Here is a 16,486-nt window from a genome sequence, read left to right as displayed (position 1 = left end):
GAATTAGACGGTGTTAACTCTCAGGCACAAAGTTGCAGTTGCTGATTCTATCCTCACTGCGGCTCCTGTGACTGCTTTCCTCTCCTCTCACGGGCCCTGCTTCCGGTAAGGACCAGCTCACTCTCCTCTACCTGCCCTTGAATGGCCTCCCTGTGTCTTTCGATAAAATCCAACGGTCTCCTCATGGCACACAAAGGCCTTCACAACAGCACCAGAAAAATGAAGGGATAGTAGGTTTTTGGTGAAGTCTAGTTTGAGTGAGTTCTTATCCAAAAGTCACACAATTCTAAAGGCGGAGCCAAGATGTGATCTCTGATATCCTGACCTCTGGTCTGTTGTTCTTTCTACATCTCACTGTTGTCTTTCTTGAGAGGTACCCACAGAGAGTGCTGTGTCATGGATGCTCCAGCACTGGGAGCTTAGCCTTGCTCTCTCTTCTCCTCTCACCAAATGAAACAACCAACCAACCATTCACTCAGTCTCAGAACTTGGGCTGTTAGAAGGAGTGATATTTGCTTTCTTTTTGTAGACCTAATGTGGGGAATTAGTTCTTCTAACATTACTTGCTGCTTATTTCTTAATAGTATATACCATTAGAATATATTTCTTCATTGCATATAGACAGCATAATAGTCCTTATCATAGCAACTGTAAGATATTACCTTTGACTTCTGTTTAAACTGAGGTGGTTTATTCCTGAAATTTAAATTCCTTTGGGAGTTTGCGCTAGAGATAACCTTTGAACTTTTTGTAGATTGTCACACATTAGATTTCTACCCTCTGCTGGATCAATGCATTGCAAAATAGTTGTCAAATTAGTAAAATTTTTTTGAATAAATTAACAATTATAAAACAGACAGTGCACTGTATTGATAGCCTAAAGTGGAATTAAGACTTGGTAATTACTGGGTTAATTTCAGGGTAGCTATTATGGTGAGATAATTCAACGGGTTAAAAAATTTATTCCTTCACTGGTCATTGGCCAGTCCCAAACTTCATTTTATTTAGTGTTGTGCAAATGTGTTTTGCACATTTATAAAAATGAAAATAGCTAGCATGTGCTAGGCATGAGTATATTCCGCCTGCAAACACGCTTTACCTTGTTTAATCCTTGTACCACCCCATGAGGTGAGCGTTTCTATTACTTCACTTTATATCTAAGGAAAAGGTCCAGATGTGTTGAATAACTGTCCAGAGGCACGGAGCTCCTCAGTGACAGAAGTAAAGACTCAAACCCAGGTGCTATTGGGGGCTGGGGGTGGGAGGGATGGGGAGTAGCGGGGAGCGCATGCTCTCGGCCACTGGCCTGGCGTGAGGCGACAGAGGGGTAACTAGCTCACCCTGGCTTGTCCAAGGTAGTCCTCATCCAGCAGGTGGAGCGGGGCTTGCGGTATAATTCCACGAAGCAGCCTTGATGCATGGAAGTATCTTTGAAAGCTTAACAGTCTTTTCACCTTTTTCTTGGTGCCAATTTCCCCTGAGTGTGTTGTATCTGTGGAAAGTAATCAAATTCAGAAGTTATATATTTAAAAAGCCCTATTTTTCTCCATTATGTAAAAATACAATGTACTATATATAAAGGAGAGAAATCTAAGAGATGCTCTCAGTGCTTTCTTAATAGAGACCATTTAACTCTGCATTTGAAATTTTTCTAGAAAAAATGATATTTCTTATATGTTACATTCATTAAAATGAGATATTTCTGACTAATTTTGGAAGACATGAAATACAGGAATTAAAAACTTCATTTTCTTATTAATGATGCTGGTGAACTTAGTGAGTGAATTCACATACTTCTGCATGCATTTAAGGAACAGGTATGCTTTCTTTTCTGCTATACTGGAGCTGAGGTTCCAAAATTTAGAACAGGTTCTCACCCTATCCTCTCTCTAGTCTGATGAAATCCTTCACCTGAATTAGAAGAGTTGAGAAGGCACTAGCTTAGACATGAGGAGATGTTTCCTAATGTCCCAGGAACATCAGCAGTAAAGGAATTAAAAATCTCAGTGCAAGAGTGACTTAGATTGCCATGACATGAAGCAGAGTGGGTGTCTATTTCCTGATGGAGTATATTCTCTTTTACTGGTGGCCATAAAAATCTGATCCTGTCAGTACAGATATTTTAATACTCCTGTCACATGTGCCTTTTAAAACTTGACTGTTGATTGTCCAGAACTACCCCAAGCACATTATTTGAATGTCTGTCAAGGTATGTCTTATCTCAGCTGAAATTCTATGAATCACTCAGCCACGTTAAGTGACGTCTGCTGCCAATTTTAGATCTGGAGTCAACTGAACAGTCCTAGTAGGAAAACGTACAGTTCATATACAAAGAAATTTTGGTTTCTCTCGTGCCTCCTCCCATGTCCCCTTTTCCTTTCTAGAGCTCAAAATCACAGTGGATATTAGAAGCCCAAGAATCAATGGGCAAGGGCCTCCTCAGCAATGTGGCACTCCCCAAAGGCAGGGATTGACCAAACTCAGTTCGTTACTTGTATTAATTAGGCATGCAAGGACTTAATTCAGGGCAGACAACACCTACTACTTCCTGAAAATGCCACCTGATTAACATTCTTTTTATTTTAAAATGGTTCTAGATTTCGAGTGTGGGGAGATGTAAACAAAAACATAAGGAGATAAGAGGCGTAAACTGAACTTGGGTGCTTAGGCTCACATCAGTATTAAAAATGGCATATATAGACTCAATTCTACTGATGGATTCTCACTCATTTCTATTGTTTATCAAGTTAAGGTACAGGATAAAGTGGTTCGTTCATTAAAAAAATGTTTTGAGGGGGGACTTCCCTGGTGTTGCAGTGGTTAAGAATCCGCCTGCCAATGCAGGGGACACGGGTTTGATCCCTAGTCCAGGAAGATCCCACAGGCCGCAGAGCAACTAAGCCCGTGCGCCACAACTACTGAGCCTGTGTTCTAGAGGCCCCGAGCCACAACGACTGAAGCCCGCGTGCCTAGAGCCCGTGCTCTGCAATGAGAAGCCACCGCAATGAGAAGCACGTGCACGACAACGAAGAGTAGCCCCTGCTCGCTGCAACTAGAGAAAGCCCGTGCACAGAAAGGAAGACCCAACGCAGCCAAAAAAAAAAAAAAAAAAAAAAAAGTGTTTTGAGGGTATTCCCTGGTGGTCCAGTGGTTAGGACTTGGCACTTTCACTGCTGGGGCCCGGGTTCAAACCCTGGTCGGGGAACTAAGATCCTACAAGCTGCTTGGCATGGCCAAAAAAAAAAAAAAAGTTTTGAGTGCTACTAAGGAACAGGCACTGTTCTAGATGCTTGGTGAGATCCCTCAGTTCTAGATCCTCCAGTGAGCAAAATAAAGATCCCTGTCCTCAAGAAGCTTGCATTCTAACATAGAGAGATAGACAATAAACAATAAACAACAAAAAAAGAAGTAATGTATAAAAATGTATTAGAAGCTGGTATGTGCAAAGGGTGAAGGAAGGAACGCAGGGAACGAGGGATCCAGGGTTCTGTGTTAGGGTAGTCAGGGTTGGCCTCATTAGAGGCTACCATTTGATCAAAATCGAAGGAGGTGAAGGAGCTGGCCAAGCAGGTATCTGGGGAAATGCCTTCCTTTCAGAGGGACCAGCTCGAATAACCCTAGAGTGGGAACGTGCTTGGTTTGCTGGCATGTGGGGTGAGCAGCAGTTCAGTGTGGATGGGGAGGAGAGAAAAAGGAAGGAGTAAGAGATTTGGTCATAGAGCAAAGTGGGTGTGTGTGTGTGAGAATTATGCCCTGAAAGCTATTGTGATGGCTTGGGCTCTACTGTCAGTGAAAGTGAAACCACCACAAAGTTTTGAGAGGAAGAGTAATATGGAAACATTTAACATTTAAAAAGGGTCACTGTGGTTTCTGTGTTGAGAAGAGATTGTAGCAGCAAGCTTTGATGCAGTGAGATCTGTTATGAAGCTATTGGAATAATCCAGGCAAGAAATGACAGCTGGTTAGATCATGGGGGGAACAGTGGACAGCAGAAGTGGAGGGATTCTGAATAGACTTTGAGTGCCTTCAAGTTTTTGGCCTAAATCACTGGGGGACTGGAGCTGCCGTCACCTGAGATGCATACGGGTGGAGCAGGTGTGGGGTGGATTTCAGTTTTGTACACGTTGCATTTGGATGTCAATTGGAGATCCAGCAGTCCATACTGTTAGTGAGTAAGTAAGCGAGCAAATAAATAAGGAGAAGGGAAAGCTCTTCCTTGCAGCGAGTGCTGACCAATAAGGTAGAAGAAATAATAAGAGTTAGTTACCATTTTGCAACCTTTATAGTAATAACTGATTCAGGTCAAGATCATTAATGGACAATAAAATTGTTAAGTGAAAGCTTAAAAAGCAACAGGATAGTTACATAGCATCAAAGTATCTCTTCACAGATAACTTATTAATCGTTAAAGAAAAAATGGATAGCTTTTTTTATTTTTCTTTTTTTGCGGTACGTGGGCCTATCACTGTTGTGGCCTCTCCCGTTGCGGAGCACAGGCCCCGGACGCGCAGACTCAGTGGCCATGGCTCACGGGCCCAGCCGCTCCGCGGGATGTGGGATCTTCCCGGACCGGGGCACGAACCCGTGTCCCCTGCATCGGCAGGCGGACTCTCAACCACTGCGCCACCAGGGAAGCCCTGAATAGCTTTTTAGTGGACAAATGTAGAGGGGGCACCATCTTCACTAACTATTCAAAGTTAACATCACTGGTCATAGGAAAAGCTGACATCTCACTCTTCCTGATGTAATTCACTGAGGACACAACATCACCCATTCAGTGTTCCTGCCCCAAAGGCACATTCCATCCCCCCAAAGAGAAAACATTAGAAAAACCCAAGCTGAAGCATACTCTATAAGTAAACAATCGGCCTGTACTCTTAAAAAAAGTCAATGTCATAAAAGATAAAGAGAACCTCAGGTATTGTTTCATAATAATGGGTACCAGATACAGTGCACTAAATGCAATGCATGGCTCCAAACTGGATCCTGGATCAGAAAAAAATTTCCATAAATGACATTATTAGGACAATTTGTAAAATTTGGATATGGACTTGTGTATGAGATAATAATATCCTTTCTATAAATGTCTTGAATTTGATAGCTGAACTGTGGTTACACGAAAGAATCCCTTGTTCTTAGAAAATACATGCTGAAATATTTAGAGATAAAGGGGCATGATGTGTACAACAAACTTTCAAGTGGTTACGAAGAAAGTAGCAGCAAGGCAAATTGGGCAAAATACAATAATTGGTTCATCTGGGTAAAGGGTATTTGAATGTTCTTTGCTCAGTTCTTGCAAATTTTCTATAAATCTGAAGTTATTTTGTAATAAAGAGTCTAAGAAGAGAGAGAATGGGAAGGGAGAAATCTGAGGCAATGACATGGAGTATATTCAGCTCTCAAGGAGTTTTGCTACGTAGGGGAGCAAAGAAACTTGGCAATATTTCTATATAGAAGTATATAGAATGAAATCAAGTGTGTCAGTAAATAAATGAAATTAATTATTCCTGTGTTATGTAAACCTAGAAGGAAATATCCATACAATGATCTATTCCTTTTTTTAATAGTCTATGAAAATCGTCCAATTTTAAAATACTAAAAGAGAATCTCCTATGTGGCTGAGAGCATGCTGTGTTTACATAATAGAATGAAAAGCAAGCAATTTAAGACTGGATTATGGAAATATGCCACGAACATAGCAAATTGAAATTATGGATTATTTCTTTGTCAACTTCCATTCAGCTTTGCAGGTGGTATAATATTTTAAGCAGAGTCATAGCTAAGATAATGACATTTTTCATATACAGTAAGTATAGGTGATAGGAAATAATGGTTTCTAGCCACTAAAATTATCATTTTGACTAAAATATTGCTAATCTAATGATGCTGTGAGCTGGAGATATCAAGTTGAGAGCCATTTCTTTTCCTTAATCAAAGAGGAATACAGCAAGTCTTTCCTTCCCTACTTATTATTTTCACCTTGTCAAATAGATGATAGTCTACCAACATGATAATGTAGATCTCTTTCAATCTTTATTTCCATTTTTATATTTTTTGTCCTGATTTTTATTTTAAAAATATTATGTTAAAAAATGAAATATTTTAATTACTGAATTATTTGGTATCTTCTAAAATTTTGAGCGCCTCACTTGTCCCAACCTAGTTTTGGCCCTGTCTTGCATCTTTGCAGCAGAAGCTCAGATAATGTAAAATATATTTAATATTGAAATAAATCTATGTATAGATAGATTTATTTATAAAAACTTCTCATACTTAATTTTTTATGGTAGTGTGTAGGTTAAAAAAATGTAGCATATAATGTCATTCACCATGAGAGTTTCAAAGTTTTGGAACTAATTAGCTGTAATGATGTGTATTGTTATTTGTGCAATTTCAAACTTATTCTCTGAGATGAGCAGGTAGATATCTGCCAAGTTACAGTATTCATTGGTGGCCAATATTTTCTAAAATACCATGACTTTGCCATTTAGTACTGCTATCTGGGCTATTCTTTAATACACAAGAAAATAATTCAGAAGTGATGCTGGGTGACCATTTATAAAAACAATAGGGCTTAATTTTCTTATGTGAGGACGTTCATAAAGCTAAATTAAAAAAAAATCCTCAAGGTAGCTCTCTAAAGAAGAAGAGCATTCCGTAATGAAAGAAAAATAAATTTATTTTAAAACAATACTAATAACTTATTTATCAACTGTTATTTAGGGAGCACTTTGTGCTGTGAGATAACGGAAAAGTAGGATATAAACTGAAGGTATAGTTGGGAGAAAAAAATCCAGATAAAGAACAAACTGTGAATAAATCACCATGCTGTATAATAATCCTAGGTATTACTTTTCAAAGTGCCAAAATGTGTTATACAATTATTGAATAAGATGCGACACATTTGTTCCCAAAAGGACTTCCAGTGAATAACTAGCATATTTTTGCTTTGATTATTAGGGGTAAGTGATAGGCATTTCTGGACAGAAATTTAAATGATTAGCTAAGCTAAATTTTGCAGATAGCTCAGTTAAAATCAGCTTGCAAAAATTTAAAGAATCTTAACAATGTGCGTAATAATAAAATACTGGGTTTATTTAATACTTTTATATAATTAAAAAATTATTATTTAAAGGCATTCACAGCTATCTTAATGGTGTTTTTTGTTTGGATTTTGTTGTTTTTACAGGCTATGGGTCTCCATAGTCTCATTTGGAACAGTTATAAAATGGTGCTCCAGAATGTTTCATTGCCTAATCTATGTGCACATTGACCCTGATTGTGAAATTCATTTTCTGTTTACTTGTTCTTTTACAAATTTCACAAATTGTGCATGTTAACACATTTCTGCACTATTTAGAAACTAATTTTAGGGTTATGAAGTTTATATTGGCACTGCTGATATGGTAAGTTTTAAATTTCACAAGTTGGGGTCGGCTTAAATGCAAAAAACGTTAATAAAAATTATTTTCATTTTGAGTATTTTCTCTATGGCATATTCTCTTTATGGGGGGATGATAAATTTTGGTACTCGGAGAAATCTTAAACCTAGAATAAGTATCTGGGATAAAAAAAGCTATAAGCACACCTATATGATGAGGCTGTTTCTGTCGACTGTATACATAGTTCTCCAGCAATGTCTATATCTACTGTTCCCAGAATTTGAATAGTTTAGTAATTGGTGCAGAAGTAGTTCAGGTGATAGTGAGAACAAAAAACACTTTTAGGTTTAAATGAGCAGAATTTGCTTCAAGCAAACATGGAGACCCAACTCCACAAACCTAATATCAATACTTTCAGAGCATTAATTCTACTGAATACTTAAAATAATGTTATTAATAAATGCCCTAATCTGATAATTATTGTACTAATAATTATTATACTTATATATTATGTAAGTATTATATAATTATATATAATTATTATATCATAATAATTATAATGAAATTCCTTGCTGGGTTAGTGGCTATTCATATGCTTTCTATATTCTTATAGGATTTTAAATATGTCTTGTACTATAGAGATATTGGTATAAATAACTTATTACTACTCCAGGTCAGAAACCATCTTATCAAACTTTGTAACCCTTTGTATCTAGTGCATAATCTTGCTTATAATGGAAGCTCCATACAAAATTTGTTGCTTTAATCTGAATCAGTTCTCTCAATTAATTTACAGAAACATCATTATCGAATGCCATTTTAAAATAAGCCAATTCTAAAACTTACACTTGTATATTAGCTTTTTTTTTTTTTTTTTGGATAAATATATTTATTTATTTTTGGCTGCATTGGGTCTTTGTTATTGGGTCTTCATTGCTGCGTCTTAGTTGTTGGGTCTTAGTTGTTGTGCGCGGATTTTCTCTAGCTGCTGCAAGCCGGGGAGGTGCGCGGGCTTCTAATCGCGGTGTCTTCTCTTGTTGCAGAGCTTGGGCTCTGGGTGCGTGGGCTTCAGTAGTTGTGGCTCGTGGGCTCTAGAGCGCAGGCTCAATAGTTGTGGCACACGGGTTTAGTTGCTCCGAGGCATGTGGGATCTTCCCTAACCAGGGCTCAAACCCATGTCCCCTGCATTGGCAGGCAGATTCTCAACCACTGCGCCACCAGGGAAGTCCCTGTACCTTAGCTTTTGAAATCATTTTCTCAACCCCCCAAATGGAGTTCCAGGGACCAGGTCCTCCTGCTACTGCCATTTCCTGTGAGTGACCTCTACTATAACATTGTGCCCCATGTGACTGCAAATTTACTCTTATTTACACATCTGACTTTCTTATTAGGCTGTACGCTCTCAGAGGCCAGATTCCTGCTAGTTTTCTTTGAATTTCCACAATATCCTGCAAGATATAGGTGTTAAATACATGAGGATAGAATTAAATAACTTTCCTGCGTCTGTGCTCCAGTTTTAAGTTCAAGAATGATGAGTCTTGGAGAAATCAGGTTGAGATTCTAGTTTGAAATATGTAGTTTTAAAAAAAGATGAAAAAAGTTAGTGTGATTTTAGGGGCCTGGAAGCACAAATAGCAGATTTACAGTATAGCTCTTTCTCTTTTATTGCCAATTCTACTAGTTTAGGATTCAGGATTCCTGCAAAGTTGGAAGGTTAGTGGAGTTATCCAGGATGGCAATTTTCTTGAAAACACTCATGAGGTTTTTAAGATTGAAACAACCATATGCTAAGATGCAGTTTCCCTGTAGATATAATTTTAAGTAGACTACTTTAAAAAAATGAAAATAACCTAGTAAAGAGGTTATGTGTAGAAAACAATATCAGTGGATTTCAAAAATGTATAATGTGGACTTCTAGTTTTTTTGACGAGGTGCTGAATGAGACTAGTGCTCATTTCAACATGTATTAAAGACCTCAGTTTCATGTTCTTCAGTCAAATCCCAGCTTTCACAGATTAGTATCTCTAGACATTAAAGTCTCCATTTCTTCCTAAAAGAACCAGATGCTTTAAAATATAGAAATGATCTTATGATTTTGATACATGATATATATAGAAAGCCCTAAAGACTCCATCAGAAAACTTAGAATAATTGAATTCAGTAAAGTTTCCAGATAAAAAATCAATACACAGATAACTGTTGCCATTCTGTATGCTAATAACAAACTATCAGAATGAGAAATTAAGAAAACAATCCCATATACAATTGCATTAAAAAGAATAAAATGCCGAGCAATAGATTTAACCAAGGAGGTGAAAAATCTGTATACTAAAAATTGCAAGACATTAATTTAAAAATTTGGAGACAAATAAATGGAAGGATATTCTGTGCTCATCAACTGGAAGAATTAATAGTGTTACAATTTACATACTACCTAAAGCATCCTACAGATTCAATGCAATTCCTATCAAAATTCCAATGACATCCTTCACAGAAATAGAACAAACAATCTGAAAACCACAAAAGATCCTGGATAGCAAAAACAACCTTGAGAAAGAAGAACAAAGCTAGAGGCATCACACTTTCTGATTTCAAACTATTTTACAAAGCTATAGTAATTACACAGTATGGTATTGGCATAAAAACAGACAAATAGATCAATGGAACATAATAGAGAACCTAGAAATAAACCCTTAACATATATGGTCAATTAATTTATGACAAAGGAGCCAAAGTTATACAATGGAGAAAAGATTCTCTTCAATAAATGGTGTTGCCATTTGTGACAATATGGATGGACCTCGGGGGCATTATGCTAAGTGGAACAAATCTGTCAGAGAAAGACAAAGCCGTATAATCTCCCTTATATGTGGAATCCAAAAAAAGTCATGCTCATAAATATAAGGAACAGATTGGTGGTTGCCAGAGGTGGTGGGTGGGGGTGAGAGAAATGGGTGAAGGGGGTATTAAATGTTAAAAAGAAAAGAAAATACTATGTCTATCCCGATCTTTCAAAAATCATCAGTGCTCATAAATGACCATATTTGTTTATTTTTCCTGTACATATTGCCAGCAGTCAGGAAATAGTGCGTAGAAACTAATAACAACCAAAGATATTATTTGTCCTGTAACATCAAGTGTGGAGACTGTTCTCACGTGGGTCAACATATATTTAAGACAAAGTTAGTACAAGTGACCTTTGAGATCCTGGAGTAATTGGATTGAGATAAAATGTAAATTAAATTCCTTAGCATCTGGGGCATTTTCTAAGGTCTTTAATAGAAAAGTAAGAAAATCAGTTGTGATATCAAAAAAGAAACAAAAATACACACAACGTAACATTAACAATAATAAACACATGCAAAAGGAAAGAAACAAAAGGAAAACAAACCCAAACCAAAAGAAAACTCATCATTACCTTAAAATTTAACTTGAAGTTGGAAAATCAATTTGGGTTAAAAGGAGCTAAGTTATTTTAAGTTCTCTAAACTCAGGTCTTGAACAGAGATGTACTAAAGCCTCACGTCATTAGCTCTTCTATGTATGACAAATACGACTTCTTGATGGCTGTCACTAGAAGAGCTTTGCTTCAACACTGCCACAGAGTAGGAAGAGGTGGAGGAAGAGGAGTCTCCTTTAAGACAAAAGGAGAATTGTTTCTCTAGCTCTACTTTTTAACATGTTTATTTATTTTATTTTATTTTTTAAATTTTTTATTGTGGTATAATTGGTTTATAGTAGTGTGTTAGTTTCTGCTTTATAACAAAGTGAATCAGCTATACATATACATACATCCCTATGTTATTTATTTATTTGTTTATTTATTTTTAAAAACATTTTTATTGGAGTATAATTGCTTTACAATGGTGTGTTAGTTTCTGCTTTATTACAAAGTGAATCAGTTATACATATACATATGTTCCCATCTCTTCCCTCTTGCGTCTCCCTCCCTCCCACCCTCACTATCTCACCCCTCTAGGTGGTCACAAAGCACCAAGCTGATCTTCCTGTGCTATGTGCTGCTTCCCACTAGCTATTTACTTTACATTTGGTAGTGTATATATGTCCATGCCACTCTCTCACTTTGTCACAGCTTACCCTTCCCCCTCCCCATATCCTTAAGTCCATTCTCTAGTAGGTCTGTATCTTTAGTCCCCTCTTGCCCCTAGGTTCTTCATAACCTTTTTTTCCCCTTAGATTGTGTTAGCATATCATATTTGTTTTTCTCTTTCTGACTTACTTCACTCTGTATGACAGACTCTAGGTCCATCCACCTCACGACAAATAACTCAATTTTGTTTCCTTTTATGGCTGAGTAATATTCCATTGTATATATGTGCCACATCTTCTTTTATCCATTCATCTGTCGATGGACACTTAGGTTGCTTCCATGTCCCGGCTATTGCTGCAATGAACACTGTGGTACATGACTCTTTTTGAATTATGGTTTTCTCAGGGTATATGCCCAGTAGTGGGATTGCTGGGTCATATGGTAGTTCTATTTTTAGTTTTTGAAGGAACCTCCATACTGTCTCTATAATGGCTGTATCAATTTACATTCCCACCAACAGTGCAAGAGGGTTCCCTTTTCTCCACACCCTCTCCAGCATTTATTGTTTGTAAATTCTTTGATGATGGCCATTCTGACCGGTGTGAGATGATATCTCATTGTAGTTTTGCTTTGCATTTCTCTAATGATTAATGATGTTGAGCATTCTTTCATGTGTTTGTTGGCAATCTGTATATCTTCTTTGGAGAAATGTCTGTTTAGGTCTTCTGCCCATTTTTGGATTGGGTTGTTTGTTTTTTTGACATTGAGCTGCATGAGCTGCTTGTAAACTTTGCAGATTAATCCTTTGTCAGTTGCTTCATTTGCAAATATTTTCTCCCATTCTGAGGGTTGTCTTTTGGTCTTGTTTATGGTATCCTTTGCTGTGCAAAAGCTTTTAAGTTTCATTAGGTCCCATTTGTTTATTTTTGTTTTTATTTCCATTTCTCTAGAAGATGGGTCAAAAAGGATCTTGCTGTGATTTATGTCATAGAGTGTTCTGCCTATGTTTTCCTCTAAGAGTTTTATAGTGTCTGGCCTTACATTTAGGTCTTTAATCCATTTTGAGTTTAGTTTTGTGTATGGTGTTAGGGAGTGTTCTAATTTCATACTTTTACATGTAGTTGTCCAGTTTTCCCAGCATCACTTATTGAAGAGGCTTTCTTTTCTCCACTGTATATTCTTGCCTCCTTTATCAAAGATAAGGTGACCATATGTGCGTGGGTTTGTCTCTGGGCTTTCTATCGTGTTCCATTGATCTATATTTCCTATGTTTATTTTTTAAAATTCCATTTCTCAAACCAAGCTATTGTGACAGATTGGGAACAGTGGCTATTTTTGGAAGGTAAATGCCTGAAAGGAGACACTAGTGGAGACTTGGGTGTTGTAGCTTATCTGTGTGCTCGTTGCACTGGTGTGATCAGTTTGTGGAAATTTATCAGGCTGCAGTCTCATGGTATGTGCACTTTTCTGTGTGTGTATTATATTTTCACTTTAAAAACTCATTTAATGAACAAAAGTGAAGGGTCAACTGCAGATGTCCAGCCAGGACCAAACCACCCAGCTGGCCCACAGACTCATGAGCAATAATAAATTGTTGTTTTAAGATAAAAAAAGAAATTGCCATTTCTCTTTTATGTTCTTGACACTGAAGAGAAAACCAATATGGCTGATATGAGTCATAGAATAGAATAAAGTCCTTCCCCAGTTCACTGTACCCACACCTGCTGCTTCATTTCTAGAAAATGTGCTCAGAAAGTATCCAAGAGGGTCAAAATCCTGTCCTCCTCAACCATCCAATGCACTGGGTTTTGGCAAAATGTGCTGGTTTTAGTCTATTGTTTTGCCTACCAAAAATTCCATTCCAACCCATGGATTATGAATCTCTAACTTCTGGGGTTCAAGGATAGTTGGAAAACTATTATTTCCTTTTTGTAAGGAGGGAAAAAGTCTTTAAAAATAAGCTCTTAAGATTTCTCTGGGCAATAGAGAGGTTTTTCAAAATCCCAGTTTGAATGAAATTTAAATGAATTAGTAAGCAGATCAAATTTCCTCCCTTTTAGAGGAGAAATATGTGCCAGGCACAATGTGGTTTTATTGAACCCTCCGCTTCTCAGAGTTTGAAATGTTTAGCAAATCCCAAGTTTTGAGGGCAATGGTTTGTGGTGAGCAAATTGAGGTGACCAAACTTTCAGTTGATTCTAAGTCTCCAGAGGTTAAAAACTGCTGCATTAACTCCCTAGATCTCAGCATATATTTAAAATAAGTGTGGTCTTTTATCTGGTGATATGTGTTTGGATTGTTATATTTCACTACAGAAATTCCAGATGTGTGTTGTAATGTACGTCTGCTCCTCGCCTTTCCCTCTGTCTGCCGGTTCTACACTCCCTGCCCCAGGAGAGGAGACTAACCCTCTGATTGTCTCCAGTTGTCCCCTCCAATCTCTCTCACCTACCACTGACAGATTTATTCCCCAAGCTCAGCTCCTACCAGGGCAGCACCCCCGCCCCACTCCAAATTCTTCACTGGCTCCCCAATGTCTACTTAGTTATATTTATAATATTTATTCTGGTATTCATGGTCCTCCACAATGTGATGCCAACTTAGTTTTCCATGTTTGTCTCCCACCAGTCCCCTTGCAGATACATAGGTCTCTGTTTTTGCTGTTTTTTCCCCTGCCAGGTCCCTCAAGCTTCTGTATGATTCCCATACTCCTTCTCAGTTGAATACTATCTCCATCTATTGAAATGCCATCAACCTTTCAGTAGCCCACCTCAAGTAATTCCTTCTCACTTCCCAGTCAGATGCATCAGATCCTCTGTGAGTCCCCGTAATGCTTTACAGTTGGTATTGGAGTAACCTGCGTTCTTAGCTCTCCTGCTATGTAGCACTTGCTGCCCACACCACTGTAGGCCCTGTCAGGCTAGGATCATGTCTTGCACAGTTATGGTGGCTGGCTTAAAAGGTGTTCATTGAATGATGGAATGAAGGAATAGGTGATTATTTATTATTATTTTTTAACCATTAAAAAAAATTGTAGTATAGTTGATTTACAATGTTGTGTTAGTTTCAGGTGTACAGCAAAGTGATTCAGTTATACACACACATATATATATATATATTCTTTTTTCAGAATCTTTTCCATTATAGATTATTACAAGATATTGAATATAGCTCCCTGTGCTATACGGTAGGTACTTGTTGTTTATCTATTTTATATATAGTAGTGTGTATATGTTAATCCCAAACTCCTAATTTATCTCTCCCTGTCCCCTTCCACCCCATCCCCGTTGGTAACCATAAATTTTCTTTCTATATCTGTGAGTCTATTTCTGTTTTGTAAACAAGTTCATTTGTATCATTTTTTAAGATTCCACATATAAGTGATATCATATGGTATTTGTCTTTCTCTTTCTGACTTACTTCACTTAACATGACAACCTCTAGGTCTATTCCGTGTTGCTTCAAATGGCATTGTTTCATTCTTTTTTATGGCTGAGTAATATTCCATTGTACATATATATATCTATATATATCTCACATATTCTTTATGGAATAAGGTGATTATTGGTTGTGATATAAACTTTTTACTTTTCCTTTCTCCTGTGGCACATTATCTTTCTCATGATAAATACCACCACAGAGTTGTTGAATTGAATGAATTGTCCAGAGCAGGGAAGATTCATTCATCTTACACAACAAATAACAGGGTGATCTCCTGTGCAGAAGAACTTGAACTTCTGTTTCTTTTCTGAATTTGTTGGGTTTTCTGAAATAATTTTAAGTATATCTTTAGAATGGTGGTAGATTAGTACTAAGTGTATCCATCAGTAGAGGCCTGGATAGGAACATGGATCTCCAAAAGCTTTCAGAAAAGGATCATTTATATTTTATTCTTTGGAAAGGAAGTTCATCATAAGTGAATTCCTTTCTCTTTATGGGTTACGATAGCTGCTTGAATCATAGTTCACGTGAGTGAATCCTCTGATTTAATGGATTGAATCAAGTGGGTATTATATGAAGGTGGAATATAACTCTTTAAATGCAAATATCCATTCTAGTTTAGTAGAGCCTGAGATTTTTACTTGTACATTGAGATTTGTCTCTTATGACACATGGCTGTCAATGGGTTACAGTGGCATCTTAGTTGTAATCACATCTGCAGCTCTTGGTGTAGGACACTGTTAAGGAAACGCTCCCGCTAAGACTTACACCATTAACAGGCCGTGGAAAGCTACAGATTTTCACATTGAGTTAGATCAGAGAGAAGAAGGAATTGTTTTCGATGGTTATTCCAGTGTCCACTTGCATGGGTACCTGAACTGTCCCCAAAGGTATAACTGATATACTTAATCTAGAACAAGGACCCCTGGCCTCCTATTCCATTTATTCTATCCATAGCAAAAACAGGGCTTGGGGCAAGGGGGTGATGGGCCTAAGAAATATTGAGCACCTACTAGTTAGTTTACATTTGTCGTCCTACTTAATTTTCAGAAAAGTGGGTACTGTGAAGTTGGTATTACTAGGTACATTCTACAGATGAAGCAGTGGATTTGGAAAAGTTTACTAATTCATCCAAAGTTGCACGACTGATAAGTAGCAGAGCAGGGACTGGAACCCTGGTCTATCTGATCTTTCAAGATACTCTGTTCATTATATTCCGCTCTTTATAGGAAAGGACAAAGGATAGGGGACATGTGGCAGTCCAGCATGGGACCCTATTTTCCCTGAGGCACAGTGATGCATCAATACTCAAGGAATCTCAGATTTCCTTCCTTTTTTAAAAACATAGTAAAACAAAAGCAAAAGACGGACATTTCCATGTAATTCATGAATACAAGTGTTTTCAAAACAATAAAGATGAAAAGGTTGAAGATTAAAATCGGTATCGCTGAACAGGAATGTCAGAGTGAGAAATACTGTAGGGCTAATATTGAAAGACAACCTGTAAAATAACTAGAAAACAACCAGAGAAATAACTTCATAGCAAAACTTGGAAGCGATTCTATGTATGTAACTTTTCTGTTTCTCTCACTAAATGTACAAATGGAATATT

General features: G+C 37.4%; 1 protein-coding gene across 5 annotated transcripts in view; it reads right to left on the bottom strand.

The window, feature by feature from the left end:
• Positions 1-16,486, bottom strand: part of PDE7B (phosphodiesterase 7B) — a 348,122-nt gene that overhangs the window by 49,057 nt on the left and 282,579 nt on the right. For all 5 annotated transcript variants that reach the window (XR_010836061.1, XM_059083815.2, XM_059083814.2 and 2 more), the window contains one exon: positions 1,341-1,492. Coding sequence is in view for 4 of the 5 variants with exons in the window: in XM_059083815.2 (XP_058939798.1) it covers positions 1,341-1,492 (152 nt within the window). In the remaining variant the exon portion in view is untranslated. The remainder of the gene's footprint in view (positions 1-1,340; positions 1,493-16,486) is intronic.

Source organism: Kogia breviceps, chromosome 13 (assembly GCF_026419965.1).
Source record: "Kogia breviceps isolate mKogBre1 chromosome 13, mKogBre1 haplotype 1, whole genome shotgun sequence".
NCBI lineage: Eukaryota > Metazoa > Chordata > Mammalia > Artiodactyla > Physeteridae > Kogia > Kogia breviceps.
This window is presented reverse-complemented; position numbering and strand designations above follow the sequence as displayed.